Below are 17,118 nucleotides of genomic sequence, written 5' to 3'. Positions count from 1 at the left end.
GAGAAGTGGTTTGTGGTCCCCACCTGCAGAACCACTCCTTTATTGAGTGTGTCTTGCTAATTGCCAATAATCTCCACCTGTTGTCTATTCCATTTGCACTACAGCTGTGAAATTGATTGTCAATCAGTGTTGCTTCCTACGTGGACAGTTTGATTTCACAGAAGTTTGATTTACTTGGAGTTATATTGTGTTGTTTAAGTGTTCCCTTTATTTTTTGAGCAGTGTAGAATCTATAGTAATAATACTAGTATGACGAGAACTCCTCTGTGACCTTACCAATATGGTGATTTAAACACTCCGTTCTACGTTGTCTCGTTGCATTATGGGATAGGTTGTGCTTTGCGTGTGCCTGTTCGGAGGTCAGTTGTTGTGGTGAATGTTTCCAGTTCTTTACTCTGAAGGGTGATTTCAGCAGATCCAAGATCAGGCTGCCAATCTATTACAAACACCGGAACTATCCCCGGTTTCATGGGCGATCCAGGCAGTTTTTGTTCATTGTCAACAAAATAATCTGCTACGCGGCGAACGGGCTGAAGGGCCGGCGGTGTTCACGCGCAGCGCTTACATCTGAGCTGTTTACTCTCAGCTGAAGGAAACCGTGTAAACAGACGCAGGACGACACAGCGCTGACAAAATGAACGTCACTTTAGCAGTAAAGCAGTATATCTCCAAAATGATAGAAAGCAGCGGTCCAGGAATGAAGGTTTTGCTCATGGACAAAGAGACAGTAAGTAAAGGCTTCAAGCAGGTTAGGAACGTGTGTGTCGTAATCTCTCTCTCTCTCTCTCTCTCTCTCTCTCTCTCTATCTCTCTCTCTATCTCTCTATCTACACACACACACACACACACACACACACAATATCACACTCAGACATTTCGATACTTGAGTCTGTGCTCATTGTCCATTTTATCAGGTCCATTTGCCCTATAGACTTGCCTCCACAGGACCACCACTGAGTAGGTGTTATTTACATGGAGGATCATTCTCAGCACTGCAGTGTCGCTGACAAAGTACATCACACATGGCAACACTGGAGTTGTCAAATATCTCAGTGCCACTGCTACACTGAGAACAGTCAACCACCCTAAACATCCAGCCAACAGTGTCCTGTGGACAGAAACTGACCATCGATGAAGGACTACAGCATAACCAACGCAAACTGTGCAGCAACAGATGATCTGTTGTCTTTAACTTTATGTATGAAAGGTGGATCAACAAGGTAGATGGGTCTAGTAGTGTCACTGCAGTACTGTGAATGATCCACCACCTGTATGGTTAGTGGTGGTCCTAACCACTGATGAAGTAGGTAAATAACGGGGAACCAAATTATGCAGAGAAGGCACATATATGGAAAGTGGACCTGATAAAAAAAGGGCAATAGACAGACTTGATGCTGTTGTTTTTTTAGCAAGTATAAGCCAGTTTCTTTTTCTTTTATCGCCACAGACCAGCATTGTGAGTATGGTCTACACACAGTCTGAGATCCTGCAGAAAGAGGTCTACCTGTTTGAGAGGATTGACTCTCAAAACCGAGACAACATGAAACATCTGAAGGCCATCTGCTTCCTGCGACCAACCAAGGTATTCATGCTCAGGTGTTTAGCTTGAATGTGATGAGAGTGGTGGCTATTTATCAGGACCTACTCTGACTGCCAGTGATAATGTGTCTGGGCCCACTCAAGCACGTCAGATGCAGAGAAAGATTTGGCAAAGTCCCAATGACAGCTTGAACATAACCACAAGTTCTGTTTCATTCAGAGACTTTTGAAGTATGTGCTCAGTGGAGTTTGATCAACAGCAGTATTAACATGCTACTACTATTAGAAGGAGTATGTAAGATCTGTCAATGGGGGTGTCATCAGTATAAAATGTCTGCCTGCTCAAAATCATGCATTCATATTATTTATGGTGATAAATCTTTTTTGCATTTAGGAAAATGTAGAGAATCTGATTCAAGAGCTGCGCCGTCCCAAATACAGCGTCTATTTCATCTGTGAGTAATGGCACTGATTTCCAGAGAAACACTTAGTCCCTGTTTTCATATCTTTAAATTGTATGGGGCCAACACAATCACTTAGTTCTCGATTAACAAAGTAATTTGTGGTTAATTTTGTTCCTGTTTTTATCTTCATGTAGATTTCAGCAACGTCATAAGTAAGAGTGAAGTAAAGGCTTTGGCGGAGGCTGATGAGCAGGAGGTCGTTGCAGAGGTGCAGGTCAGTAAGCTTGTGTAACACAGAAAATGTCTTGACTGAGCATGTACTGAAATTTTTATTGTTTTTCTCCAGATCTAGAGTTTTCAGCCCTTTTTATGAGTTTGATTATGAGCTTACTGTGAGAAGTAATATTCAGGGGAAGAATGTCATTATATGACAGAATATACAGTCCTGTGCAAACGTCAGAGACCACCCATCATTTATTTAATTTCCAGTCAAAACAGCCATTCAGTACAAATTATTCCTTTTTCAGTGTCAACAAAAAAACAAAACAAAAACAGAAACATATATTTTACAGAAATATACACAAAAGCCTTTAATGTTAAATATATATTTTTTAGTATGTAGTGTATTGCCTTTATTACGCCTTCCATTTTTTCAGGAGGCCTGCTTTCAGTTTTTCAAAGAAATCTGCAGGGATATTTTTTCCACATCTTTAAAGTTTAATCTTAGAAGCTTTTCACTTTTTCTGATTTTCGTGATCCAGGTAATCACAATCACAGATTTAGATGCAACATTCAATAAAGCCCTATTCCACATCCCTGCTGTCTGTGGCTTCTTAACAGCCACACATTGTTTCAGACCCATAGCCTTGAGAGTTCTCTTCTCACTGTGAAAGGAGCTTGGTTTTCTCAAGTCTTTCAAAGATGAATGATGACAGTTGTCCTATGCATGTGGATTATCTTAGAATTAGTAATTTTAGTAGTAATTCTAGTCATTTTAGATGCACGTGGGAAATGACTTTAGGCAAGTTGCGGTGAGTTTGCGTAGCTGCTTCTGTGAATGTTAGTGTCTCTTTGAAGGAGATTATAATGTCAGTGAGAGTTTTGGGAACTCTTTTGGGAGGACACAGCTGTAACCTGTTGGTTTTAGGATTGAAAGGATGGAAGAATGAAAGTGGCAGTATAGTGTGAAAAGTAAAATGAATAAATTAACTGTGAATTAAACACAGATTTCATATTATATTTAGTCTTGAAAGCTTTTGTGTATTTTTTTCTGTTAAATATGTTTTGTGGCACAAAAAATGTTTGTATTTTATGGCCATTTTGACTGGAAATGAAATGAATGGCTTTTGCACAATACTGTAAATGTAATGTGTTCTCTCTGCAGGAGTTCTATGGAGACTTCATCGCTGTGAATCCTCATCTCTTCTCCCTCAACTTACAAGGAGTAGCCAGGGTAGGAAACTTGGGATTTGGCAGTCTGTTTAGACAATATTTTGAAACTATAGTGACATTGTATATCCTGATTTAAATAAAAAAAAAAACTATACTTGATCATGGAGAAGGGAAGTTTCAGTGCCTAGTTGTAATAAAAACTCCAATCTTGAAGATTTTATGTAACTGTAGTTTTTGACTTTTTTGAGGAAGAAAACAGTGCTGCTTTACTCACAGTTTATTCTCGTTGGTTCTCAGATATACACTCTGTTTGGTTCATGCATCGTGTTTGTGTATTTTCTCTCAGGGTCGCAGTTGGGAGCCCACTGTTCTTCCACGTGTCACTCAAGGCTTGACCTCTGTGCTGTTGTCTTTGAAGAAATGTCCCATGATCCGCTACCAGCTTTCCTCTGACATGGCCAAGAGACTGGCTGAGAGTGTTAAAGTAAGATGCTTGTGTTACTGAGCTTAAGTAGAACTGTTTTGTTACGCTGTTTTCATTATTCATTCCTCATATGTATTATTGACTGCTCAGCAAAATGCCCTCACATTTGAAGGCTGCACTTTTGAGCCTCTCTACTGTTTTAGAAAATGCTGTTGTAAACACTAGGATATGATGAACAGTAGGAAATCACGTAACTAGGACAAACAAAAATGCAAAAGTGCAAATGCAACATTATTCATCAACTTTATAGGGATATTCATTTGTATTTGTATTGCATTTCTACCAGATATTTGTATAAACAGCACAAAGTTTACATTTTATTCTCCTGTAGCAAATCATCACCAAGGAGTATGAGCTATTTGACTTCAGAAAAACTGAAGTGCCTCCTCTTCTCCTGATACTGGACAGAAGTGACGATGCTATCACACCCCTTCTCAACCAGGTGAGTGTCTGCCTCTTGTTTTGTGAAGCTTAATGTATTAAAGGGCCTATATCAAGTAAATCGCATTTCCTTTGCTTTGCTTTTAATAAAAGAGTTGGATGTAGCACATCAACATTAAAGTTTCAGAATATACCACTCCCTCCCCAGTCCATACACTCCATATGTGGAAAATAAGCTGCAAAAACAGCCTGTTTTTAATTAATAGTTTTTTCAGATTACAGGGTAGAACAGAAGTCATTTGCATATATTAATCTTAGACACACAGTTACAAAAATAGTTTAATTAAATAGTTTAATTTAAAGTTATAAAAAAAGGTTGAAAAAATGATCAGGCAAATCCTGCGTTATGTCCTTAGCTGTAATCATTTGCTGTGGACATAAGAGGACAGTATTGACCACTGCTTATATTGACTTTTAAACTTATTATACATTTAATATTTTAGATAATACTTCACACACTTATTAATGGTAGTGTCTTCCTGGGAAATCACAAACATCAATTGTACTCAATCGCATGTGTAAATTACATTGTAAACAACTGTATTTTGTCTCTATACTTTAGTGTGGTAATCACAATCTAATGTAATGATCCAGTTGTTGTGATTGGAATGAGTAGTATGTTTGTGCTTTTTCTTCCTCTAGTGGACGTATCAGGCTATGGTTCATGAGCTGCTGTGTCTCAACAACAACCGAATAGACCTTTCTAGAGTTCCTGGTATTAACAAAGACCTGAAGGAGGTGGTGCTGTCTGCAGAGAATGATGAGTTCTACGCCAATGTGGGTAACACCAGATTGAATGAGTTATGCTAAATATGTATTTATTGTAATGATATCCATATTACTTTTTTCAGATATAAAGTAAGATCCGTTTTGGGCTGGATTTACAATGTGGTTGGTAGAAATACTGCAGAATCACTTGGAATTTTTATTTACATGTTTTTATTTACCTATTTACATGAAGCCAAAATTTAAGAAAGATTTTGTCTTGTCTGGAAAATGTAGTATTTTGGTGATACATGTTCTTCTTTGGACAGCTGCGATGTGTTATATGCAATGGGGTAATAAACAGTGACATTTCTTAGGTGTATTGCATACAAGTTTCCTTTTTGTGATTTTTTTTTTTTTTTAAGTGTTGGATGATTTATGGGCTCTTTTCTCTGACACAGAACTTATATCTGAACTTTGGTGAGATTGGAACAAACATTAAGAACTTAATGGAGGACTTCCAGAAGAAGCGGCCGAAGGGCCAACAGAAACTGGAGTCTATTACTGACATGAAGGTGAGGCTATAGCGATATTGTTATATGTTGTCAATATTTTCTGAAACATGCAACATAGTATACTGTAAGAAAAGTAATCTCAAAGCAGCAATCTAAGGACTGCTTTTGCACATTTTGCACTCTTTCATGAGCATCTGCTCCATCTCTGCAGGCGTTTGTGGATAATTACCCACAGTTTAAGAAAATGTCGGGCACAGTGAGCAAGCATGTAACCGTTGTGGGAGAACTGTCACGTCTGGTCAGTGAGAGGCAACTGATGGAGGTGTCTGAGGTGGAGCAGGAGCTGGCCTGCCAGAATGACCACTCCAATGCCCAACAGGTAACTCACACACTGCATGCTTATTTATACACGCCTCACGACTCATGCTAACACACAGCTTTATTTAGCCCACTTCTTCAGAGCTGAAGCTAAGGTAACTGCTTCCTGTCTTGGGTCACATGATTTTCTATTCAGACATGCTGCTTAGTCTTGGCTTGGTTAGTGGATTTGTGTAAACCCTGGTGCTGAGGCTTCTCCATTTGGCAACAGAATGTGCGGCGTCTGCTGCAGAACCCACGGGTGTCAGAGCTGGATGCGGTGAGGCTGGTGATGTTGTACGCTCTGCGCTATGAGAGACACAGCAGCAGCATCCTCTCCAGCCTCATGGAAGAACTTAACAGGAGAGGGGTGTCTGAAAAATACCGCAAGGTGATGAAACAGCTGTTATTCGATTGCAGTGTTTGTTGCTTTTCTGTTCAACATGAGATGTGCAAGAACAGTAACCATGTTATGAGTCTTTTAATGCTAAATTGAAGTCAGAGATCACCCTCCATTTATTTAATTTCCTGTCAGAATAGCTATTAATTATATGTAATTCATTATTCATCATCAGGGAAAAGCAGAAAGTGTAATTATGTAAAAATGTAATTACATTAAAAAGTAATAACATTTACCTTCATTACAGCTTAAATGTTGTCTTCTCATAGTGGAAGTATGGACAGAAACACCTGTGGATTTTTTCAGATTTGAAGAAAGAGTGGAGCTTTATTTTCTCCTATTTCTCAGATATGAAAGCTTGTTTATCTACTGAAAGCTACTGTTTATCTTGGGACAGTTTTAGTCACCTACCAGGTCTTGTGCAGTTGTTAGGTTGTTAGGATTGTTTCTAAGACTTGTAATAATTCCAATATTGTACAGCCCTGTAGTTTCTCATTTTCCTTTCACTTTCCTCATGCTTGAGCAAAGGATAATTTTACCTTTAATCTTCTCAGAAATATCTCTTTAAATAATGAATAACCTGCACTTAATGTTTTTGATTGGAAATTAAATAAATTAAGGGTTGTCCCTGAGTTTTGCACACTACTGTATATATGTGTAATGGAAACATATTTATATATTTTGTTTTCTCCTGTGCCACAGATAGTACAGGCCATGATTGACTATGGAGGAAAACGGGTTAGAGGAAGTGATCTTATCACCCCTACAGATGCTGTGGCCATCACAAAACAGTTTTTCAAAGGGCTTAAGGTAGGGAATAATGCATAGACTGTCAACTTATTGACGTTTTCACCATTTAATTTTATTTTTTATATTATTATTGACCCACGACCCTGACAGAGAAGTGGCTTGGAAAATGGATGGATGGATGGATATTATTATTGAGATATGAATGGTTTATGTTTTTTGCTGGTCTTTGTAGGGTGTTGAGAATGTCTACACACAACACCAGCCTCTGCTGCATGACACACTGGATCAGCTGATTAAAGGCCGTTTGAAGGACAGTCAGTTCCCCTACCTCGGGCCAAGCTCTCTGCGGGACAGGTTCAACAGATACCCACACACACTCGAATACATTCTGCAGTGCTCCGGATCCCTGTTTGTTTAATCTAATCCACTTCACGTGATTTTAGCTTTAGTCCTGCAGTAAGTCATCATGCTTAGTTTAGTGTTCTACAGTTTACCGTATTAGCCAGCTATGAGCAATGGACCTTTGTCCTTTAAAATGTCCCGATAAGATAAGATAAGATAAGATAAGATAAGATAATCCTTTATTAGTCCCACAGCGGGGAAATTTACAGTATTACAGCAGCAGCAGAGTAACAGGAGTAAGGCACTCAGTAATAGAAACGGGAAACTGTATAAACATTAGAAATAATAAAAATTAAAGCTAAATCTCTAGACCATTTACAACAAAATATGAATAATAATAAAATAAGAGTTGCATAAAATCTGTATTGCACTTATGAACATATTGCACAATGAAAAATGTTTGCATTCTGAAAAAAGCTGCACTTAAAAAGTTTTTTTATTTAATATAAAAAAGTCCCGTTTCTAAGTGAGGAGGATAAAAACATGCTTAAATATGGTGTCCTCGTGCTGTTTGAAGTCTCTCTGTAAAGCCTGACATCATATTTTAGAAGACAGAGCAGTAGTGTTAGGAAGGGTCTCCTTGACTAGTGTTCTCCCTCAGAAACCAGAGAATGAAGCGATAAACCAGCTCGGCAATCCTACTAAGTCCCAAGACAGAGAGAGCTCTCGATGCAATAATGAACAACACTCTCGTAGAGAGATGAGAGTTTTATTCACAAAGCACACAGAAGAAGGGGCAGTCCCCTCTTTATAAACATGGAGAGCCCGTCCCACGTGCACGCAGGCAGCCAGGAAGGGCCCGACCACATTCTAACATATGTCGTAACCTGCTGGTCCATACATGGAGTTGTTTTTCTCCATCTCTGGATGTGCTCAGTTCAACATCAAAATCCAGTAAGTCAAAAGTGCAAGTGGTTTGCAGAATAAAAGAGGAACAATAGTTATTAACAGCCTGTAAGTATGCACAAAGGGCAGACACCCTTGCACCCTCAGCAGAGTCTGATTTTATTAATACATGTTAGTCACTGGGGAAGAGACAGGCCAAAGGAAAGTTAACCCTTTCATTCCCCTCTTTTATAACTCGTTGAAGACGGGTTATAAGCAATACGCACATCAGAGAGAACAGAGAAAAAGGCTCCTACACAGAAACAGAAACAGCATCATCATAAGATGGTTCCAATGACGCGTAGACGGGCTGTCGCACGGTCTGTGCCATAAAGACGTAGTCGGACCGGTGGGGGATGAGTGAGGAGGCCAGAGCGTACACTCGATCCATGAGGCACCTGAAAAGACACGGTCCCATACACAACAGCAGCAACAGCACACATACAATAGGAGCTTTCATGGCGAGATACCTTCCGAGCAGAGAAAGAGCATTATCAGCAGCATCATGCTTCTGCAAAACAAAAGAGAGATTAATAATAGGCAGAGTGGGTTACAATTCAGGAGCTTTAACACAACGGGAGGCGTGGATCCACTGTGGGAAAAGGTCAGTTAAGACACCAGTTCGCATAACAGCGAGTACAGTTGTGGGCTCTGAAAAGGGAGGGTCAGAAAAACCCTTCCGTTCAAACTTTTTAACCATGATTTGGTCCCCGGGCTTATACGGATGCGTGGGGGTCTTGGGAGGGTCAGTGATGTTTTGATTGACCCTCTCCCAGTACTCATTCAAGACTGACAACAGGCCCGCTGTGTACTCACTGCGACGTACTTCAAGGTCCGCCAGTCCCCCCAGAGCCGTTACCTGTCGCCATGGAACAGGAAATGGTCGTCCCATGACAATCTCGTATGGCGATAGTCCACCTAAGGTGTCTGTTCGCGTCATGCGCAGTTCAGGTCACAGCCCATGAGATTAAACGGGCAGTCCGGCATAAAAACAAACGCATGGGAAAAACGGAGGTCGTCGCAAAGAACTGATAGCGGGGGAGTGTAATGGGATACAAAGGGCTGACCAGTTATACCCACAGAGCTAGTGGTTCTAGATGACAAAGGGCCCTCATACTTAGGTCCGAGCGAAGAAAGAGTGGCACCAGTATCTATGAGAAAACTGAAGTCCACGCCCGACACGTTAAGCGAAATAACGGTAAGATCGTGGTTCTGGAAAGAGGAAAAAGTAGTGCTAAGATAAGCTTCACTCGGGACCAGACTCTGTGGGCAGCCCTATACTGGGGGAGGTGGAGGAAAAGGGCCAGGAGGACGAGGAGGGCCCTTCGCCTTTGCCTTCAAATCCCTCGCACGTTTTCTACACTCTGGCTGTCAATGACCCTCCCTGCCACAGTAATGACAGTTCCCTGGTTTTCTATCAGGGGCTGGCCTGTCCGGCCTGCGGTTAGATCTGACCTGACCTGAACCTGGATTTCCCTGATATTGCAACAGAACTGTGTTAGGGGCCATATCAAACAACCCATCTGATTCCATCATACGAAGCTTCTTCCCTACATCCTGTATTCTCTAGTTACTCCGATCAGTTAGCTGCATTTTCAGCATCTGCTGACAATCAGCACGACAGTTACTCATGAACGTATTAATGAGCAAAACATTCGGGTCTTTCTCATTCACATCCATACCACCCTGGAAAATCCAAACATTCTTAAACCTTTCCCAAAACTTAACAATTGGCTCACCCTTCTCCTGCTTACATGAGGTTACTTGAGACAAATCCTGCCTACGCTGTTTGCGAGTGGACAGATATCTAGTCAACAAAGCCTGGAGCCTGTCCATAGCGTCAGGTTCCGACCATATATAGCGAGTGGTGAGTGAATACGTCGTTCGCTTTTGGGATTTATCATCAGCGCCGGCGGCGCTGGACTCCTTGTCCTTTTTAGAGCGCAATTGATATTCAGTAACCTTCTCACGTCTATTTTCTGGATGATCATTCTTAGGCGAGAGCATAGGAACGTTTTCCGATAAGTCAGACTCATCATACTGCTGACCCATGGCGAGACTAAGGATTAAACGAAAATCGGGCCCGCCCAATTGTTGACATCTAACTAGTTTGATGAGAGTAGACACCCAACGGACAGGTTCAACGTTAATGTCCGGCAGCAATTTCACAATATTGGTTAAGGTTGTAACATCAGGCGGTTTCACCTCGACCCCTTCCGGTCCGGACTGCCAAGCCATGGCAACAGCCAGGGAACTCCGTTCCGATCCCGGGGTCCACGGACCCGGTGGGGGATCGGGGCGTGTTCCAGGGTCGTAGTCCGGGTCTCTTTCCCCATCCAAGTCCGAATCATCATCATCGGGCTTGGGGACTTTAACTACAGCCAGAGACAGGGACGGGTCTGAGGTGTTCGGTCTGGCCTTGGGCTTTGCAGCAGAATCAGTAGCTTTAAGAGCAGTAAGATCTGGGTATAACCCCGGTGCGGCAGGTGGCGGAGGCTGATAAGGGGGTGGCAAGACGGGATTTTTTGTTACCAGAGGAGCCATTGGGCTAGTAGGGGATACGGTGTTCATACTACAACATGATGCTTGGTTTGAGGGCAGGGACAATCTAGGGCCTTGCCTTTTGGCCTTAATAGGCTTCGGAATTGTTTTCAGCATAATACATGTTAGTCACTGGGGAAGAGACAGGCCAAAGGAAAGTTAACCCTTTCAGTAGGATTGGATTTTGTGGGAGTTTTTTGGATCATGTCATATATCTTTACATTTCACCTTATGCACACAGGCTCAAAATTAAGATTTGGCTCAATGTTTTGGTCTCAAATATAAAATAACCACTTTACTGATGAAGATATGGTGATAATAGTAAATAATTCACTTACATCTTCAGAAGACACGTCTTTCACCAAAATTTGGTCTTTAATTTATCTTTCGGTGCACTCACAATCATTATATTCATCCTCTTGGCGAAGGGAACCGAAGCACTAATGACATTACAAAATGTTCTTCTGCATGTTGCATGCAATTACACAGCTCCTCCAGAGACATTCTTACAAATATTACATAGTGTACCTTTAAATGTTAAATATGACCTGACACTTCAAAGGATTCATTTTTAAAAAATGTTGCTATTTTATTAAAACATGCATTTCATTTTCAGCAACAAATAATAGCACAGTAATCATTTCCATGACAGCAATACATTAGGAACACTCTATGGCCAAAAGTATGTGGAAACATGAACATCACACTTAGATGAGCTTGTTGGACTCCCAACACGGCAATTAATATGGAATTGGCCCAACTTTTTGTAGAATAACACTGTCCACTCTTCTGGGAAGAATTACAACAAGATTTTGGAGTGTATCTATGGGAATCTGTGGCCATTCAGTCAAAAGAGTATTTGTTACTGGAAGAAAAGGCCTGGTTTGCAATTAGCATTCCAATTCATCCCAAAGGTGTTCGATGGGGTTGAGTTCAGTACTCTGTGCAGATCACTGGAGTTCCTCCAAACAAAATTTGTTTTTATGGAGCTCACTTTGTGTACAGGGGCATGTTCATGCTGGAACAAGAAAGAGCCTTCCCTGAACTGTCACCACAAAGTTGGAAGCTCGTAATTGTTTTACATGTGTTTTTATGCTGCATCATTAATGCTATGCTTCACTGGAACTAAGGAGTTATGCCCAAATCCTGATAAACAGCCATTATCCCTCCTCCAACAAACTTTACAGTTGGCACTGTGTATACCTGTAGGGAACATTTTTCTGGTGTCTGCCAGATCCAGATTTGTCCATCAGATTGCTAAATACTGAAGCATGATTTATCACTCTAGAAAGCATATTTCCACTACTCCAGAATCCAGTGAGAGTGTGCTTTGTATCACTCCAGCTCATCTTAGGCTTGTGTGCAGTTGTTTGGCCTTTGAAACCCATTTCCTGAAGCTCCTGATGCACAGTTCTTGTGCTGATGTTGCTTCTAGAAGCAGTTTAAGGCTCATTACAATGGAGGATAGGTTTGCGTGTTCTACTGCTTTGTGGCTGAACTGTTATTGCCTAGATGTTTCCATTTCATAGTAACAGCATCCACACATGACTACTTGGGGTTGGTTGTAATGATTCACAGAATTCATAATTCAGTTATGATACAGTGGTGTCTGGAAAATGTTCCTTATGCCAATGTTAATGTTTCAATTTTACATTATTAGAGCATTCAACACTATAAAAGTACAATATTTTATAATGATGCGCTAGCTGCCAGCTAATATGTTAGCCTTGTGAATACTGAATTGAGATACTGCATTGAACTATACACTATGATATCTTTTGTTTTCACACTCCTAATGGCTGCATATTTTATATTAATTGGTAGGATGTGGGTATGCATACACATCCCATATAAATACAGACTGCTGTGCCTTTATTGTATGTCACACACTGTGCTTCATTCCAATGCAGGCCGCAAGACATTATTGTCTTCATAATTGGAGGAGCCACCTATGAAGAAGCCCTAACAGTTTATAACCTGAACCGCACCATGCCAGGTGTGCGTATCGTACTGGGAGGGACAACCATTCACAACACTAAGAGGTCAGGAATTTTCAGTACTTTCTCCTCACTTTCTGTGTGCTAACATCTCTCGTTTCACCCTAAAATAGCTCTGTATTTTATTCAGAATGGAATGAGAAGTGATAGTCACTCCAGCCTTGAATGGTGTTATATGAAAAGCAATCAGTGCGCTTGCATGTCTCCATCGAGCCAGAGCAGTACTCTAAAACGCAGAAGAGAATATTCTGTGGAAGCAAAAATCTGTTTTCATTTGCCCCTCTTTTCCCTTTTTTTAAGTATTACATGTATGCTGATTATAACGTTTGTATATTTGCATTATTTATAAAACATGCTCGAAGTGCATTGTGTTGTGCATACGTTATTTCATGTGAAGTTTGAGTTATGGAGTTTCCTTATTGATAAAGGTTTACTGTAGTAGTTGCTAATTCAAAAAACATTAAATGGGATATCCAACATCAATCAAATAAAGAACAGAGTGAATTTGATTGGTATTATATAAAGTAGTATACAGAATATACACTCACTGGCCACTTTATTAGGTACTAATAAAGTAAAAACACCTGTTCAGTTGCTTGTTAACACAAATAGCTAATCAGCCAATCATATGGCCACAACTCAATGGATAGGCATGTAGAGGTGGTCAAGACAACTTGCTGAAGTGCAGACCGAGCATCAGAATGGGGGAAGAAAGGGGATTTAAATGACTTTGAACGTGGCATGGTTGTTGGTGCCAGACTGGCTGGTCTGAGTATTTCAGAAACTGCTGATCTACTGGGATTTTCATCACAACCATCTCTAGGGTTTACAGAGAATGGTCCAAAAAAGAGAAAATGACCAGTGAGCGGCAGTTGTGTGGACGAAAAACGCCTTGTTGATATGAGAGATCAGAGGAGAACAGGCAGACTGGTTCGAGATGATAGAAAGGCAACAGTAACTCAAATAACCAACCAAAATATCTGAGGAATGTTTCCAGCACCTTGTTGAACGTATGACATAAAGAATTAAGGCAGTTCTGAAGGGAAAAGGGGGGCCAACCTTTTACTAGCAATTTTTTACTGTACCTAATAAAGTGGCTGGTGCATGTACAGTATTGTGCAAATATCAGAGACCGCGCTTATGTGTAATTTCCAGGTAAAATGGCCGCTACGTACAAGGTATTTATTTGCGTCTGGAAAAAGCAAAAAACATGCTTAACAGAAGATTACATAGAAGCCTCAACAACTACATGTAATACACATTTTTTTTTCTGTATTTAGCATGTCCACCCCTTTAACTTTGTTACACCTTAGTTGTTTTATTTTGTTTTTTGGGAGAAAGAAATCCACAGGGATATTTTTCTTCCAAAAGTTCAGTCTTACAAGTTGCTTGCATTGTCTGGTTTTTACAATTCAGATAATCCTATATACATTCAATGATGCTGAGATCTGAGCTCTGGGCTGGTCAGTTCGTTGACCTGAGGACACCAGCAGCTTCTTTGTCTGATTTGCAAATTTTCTCCTTCTTTCCTTTTCTCAAACTCATAGTTTTGAGTTGTTTTCTCACAGTGGAAGGATGGACAGAAACACCTGTTGATTCTTTCAGATCTGATGCAAGAGTGAAACTCTAAATGATGAAAGCTTAAAGTATTGTTTATTTCGTGGTGACAATTTTGGTGATCCAACAGGTCTGGTCCGATTGTTAGGAGTTCCAATTTCTCTGCATTTATTAAAATAATTTTTTTAACTCCTGTTTTGAAAACTCTTCTTTGGATTTTCCTCTATTTTATGTCTTTTTCCTATTCTTATAGCACATCTTAGAAATTTCTCTTGAAAAATTATTGTACTTAGTGGTGGTTTTACTGAACATTAAATGGTAAAAAGCGTGATCTCTGACTAGTACACAGTACTGCATTTCTCAGTTGGCATGGACATTTTGTGTGCCTCTAAAATATCCATGCATCAAGTGTGTATTTTGCTGGAATATAAATGTGAATTATAGCTAGCAGTATACAAATTGTTTTGGTTACACTGTTTACAAACTTTAAAAGTGCATTACTTACATCAGCATTAGTTTACTAAGTACTAATAATGATTAAAGAGCTTGATCAAGGCAGTGCAACAACCTTCTCAAACCTTTTTTTTTAGCAGCTGCTCCCTTTCTGTTAATAATTAATTAACATAGTAACAGCACCCTTCTTTCTTTTTACTATAAATTGCCTGTGCTAATGGTGGCAATTAATTGTTCTCTCTCTTTTGCAGCTTCATGGAGGAGGTGGCATTAGCAGCAGGCTCGGGGCATGGAGGAGCCAGTCGTCCACCTACCAGACGCTGAGCGTTTGTCCATAGCTCTCTTATTAATGCATAGGTTACAATTGCTGTGTGTCATCTGAGCCTAAAAGTTGAGTTCATGCTCCCATCACTCCTACTGCACACATTCCTCTCCAGTAACATGAACAGGAAATACTCTGCTATCTTTGAAAGACATGATGTCATCCATGCATCCATCTCTGAGTATGTTACAAAAAATCTTGAATAGTAAGCCATGCCCTGTACGTAACGTTGTCGTGCACTTAATAGGATGAGAACAGCTGGTCTCCATGGTAGTGGTAGTTCCACTTTACATTACTGCAGTGTTTTCCAACTCAGTTCTGCTTGTTATCACATATTCTCCAACTAAATTATGTCTTCAGACAGTCTTAACTGTCTGAATTGGGTATTCTAACGTCAGGTAAGGAATGGGGGCAGAAGTCCAGCACAGTCCATGACAGTAAATCTCCAGGAAGAGTTTGGTAACCATTGCATTTGTGTTCCTAATGCCCATATGTGTGGATACAGAGATACCTACTGTTCTTTTTAATCAGTACTATATCATACCAATGAATGTCTTTAAAAAGGCAACTGTATGTATTTGCTTTGGGTGTAATTATTTGGACTGTAAAGTTGTCTGTAGTTAATGTAGTACTTATTAGAAGCTACTAACTGTGTAATAGTCATAACATCATACTATGTTTTAATTTTCCTCACCACTAACAATTAGTGTTTATACTACCAAAATGAATTGGATTTGTATATGACATGTTTCTCTTTCTACAAACCTTTGACTTATTATTTGTGATGGTTGGTAGGAGCATCCAGAAAATAAACACCCAGAATGGACACATGAACATTTACACTTCTACAATAAGTCTTGAATACAGATCATCTCTGTAGGCTGCATCACTTAAATTTTGTGTGAGTGTATGTGCCCTCCTGTATGTCCTTACATTTTATTTTTGTACAGCATGATATACTTTAAGTTGTTCTGAAGAGATGATGAATATTTTATGACAAAGCCTAATAAACAAAATAAGTGCTGGTGATGAAGATGAATCATTTGATACTCTGAAAAACATCTTTCATGTTTTTGCATCATTGCTTGAAGTCTGTTTATAGGCCTTGTTTGAAGAAAGAGCAGGGGAACCAAAAGCCTACAGGCTAATTTAGATACAGAGCAATAACTCTAAGCCCAATAGTAGCCAAGCTCATACAATGACACAACAATAGTATGCTAATATATAAGGTCTTGGGTTAGGCTTTACACTTGGGTTAAACTACAGGAAATATTGCAAACAGTTTTTGAAAGTTTTTTTTTAATTTTTCAAATCACCTCACTTGGAAAGCTATGTCACATCATCAGCAACTTGCATCTCTTACATCACAGAAATAATTTCAGCTACAAAGTCAGTTGTCAGCCTACAAAGGGTCATAGGTTATAACCTTCTAAAGTAAAATCAAGGTGTGATGTGTTATACCAACTTGACATCCAAATGAACAAAGTCAGCCTTTATGACAGCTGCCACCATCCTTTTGTTTATGTAGATTTATTTCAGTTGTTGCAAAGGGTTTATGTAGGGGGAGTGTAGCCCTGTGACCCTAAACGTGCATTGGTGGGGGAATAAGTATTCAATATGTTATTATGTGTCATGTTATGCAATACGCATAGCCTTTCAAACCTCACAGCTTTGTCTCCTTTTTGCTCTTTCGTCCATCAGTATTTTCACATTACAATATCCAGTTTGCATTATGAAAATCTCATACAACTGTTGGAATCCCCCACCCAGAGTGATCAAGAAATCCACTGATGCACCACTGATGTATAAGGTTAAAAATACAGTCCTAGCTGTAATGTTATCTTCCTTCTGCATTAATCTGCTAGCAAAAAAGCAAAATCAACCCACCCTGAAATATCTGCCCCAAAGGATTCCCACCATATATCAGAAGGTGAGGGACAAATCTCACTCTGGAAACTACTCTGGCACAACTGT

The 17,118-nt window shown here is 40.0% G+C and overlaps 1 protein-coding gene across 1 annotated transcript; it reads left to right on the top strand.

The window, feature by feature from the left end:
• The first annotated feature begins 361 nt into the window (after positions 1–361).
• vps45 (vacuolar protein sorting 45 homolog) lies at positions 362–16,183 on the top strand. The gene is made up of 15 exons (XM_017695470.2): positions 362–727; positions 1,448–1,582; positions 1,934–1,994; positions 2,138–2,217; positions 3,328–3,396; positions 3,682–3,819; positions 4,151–4,261; positions 4,903–5,037; positions 5,427–5,540; positions 5,692–5,859; positions 6,070–6,228; positions 6,940–7,047; positions 7,220–7,341; positions 12,726–12,857; positions 15,074–16,183. Exons 1-15 carry the CDS (start codon positions 635–637, stop codon positions 15,144–15,146), a joined length of 1,698 nt encoding a protein of 565 aa, XP_017550959.1. The 5' UTR covers positions 362–634; the 3' UTR covers positions 15,147–16,183.
• The last annotated feature ends 935 nt before the right edge of the window (positions 16,184–17,118 follow it).

The sequence above is a fragment of the Pygocentrus nattereri genome, chromosome 27, assembly GCF_015220715.1.
Source record: "Pygocentrus nattereri isolate fPygNat1 chromosome 27, fPygNat1.pri, whole genome shotgun sequence".
Classification (NCBI taxonomy): domain Eukaryota; kingdom Metazoa; phylum Chordata; class Actinopteri; order Characiformes; family Serrasalmidae; genus Pygocentrus; species Pygocentrus nattereri.
This window is presented reverse-complemented; position numbering and strand designations above follow the sequence as displayed.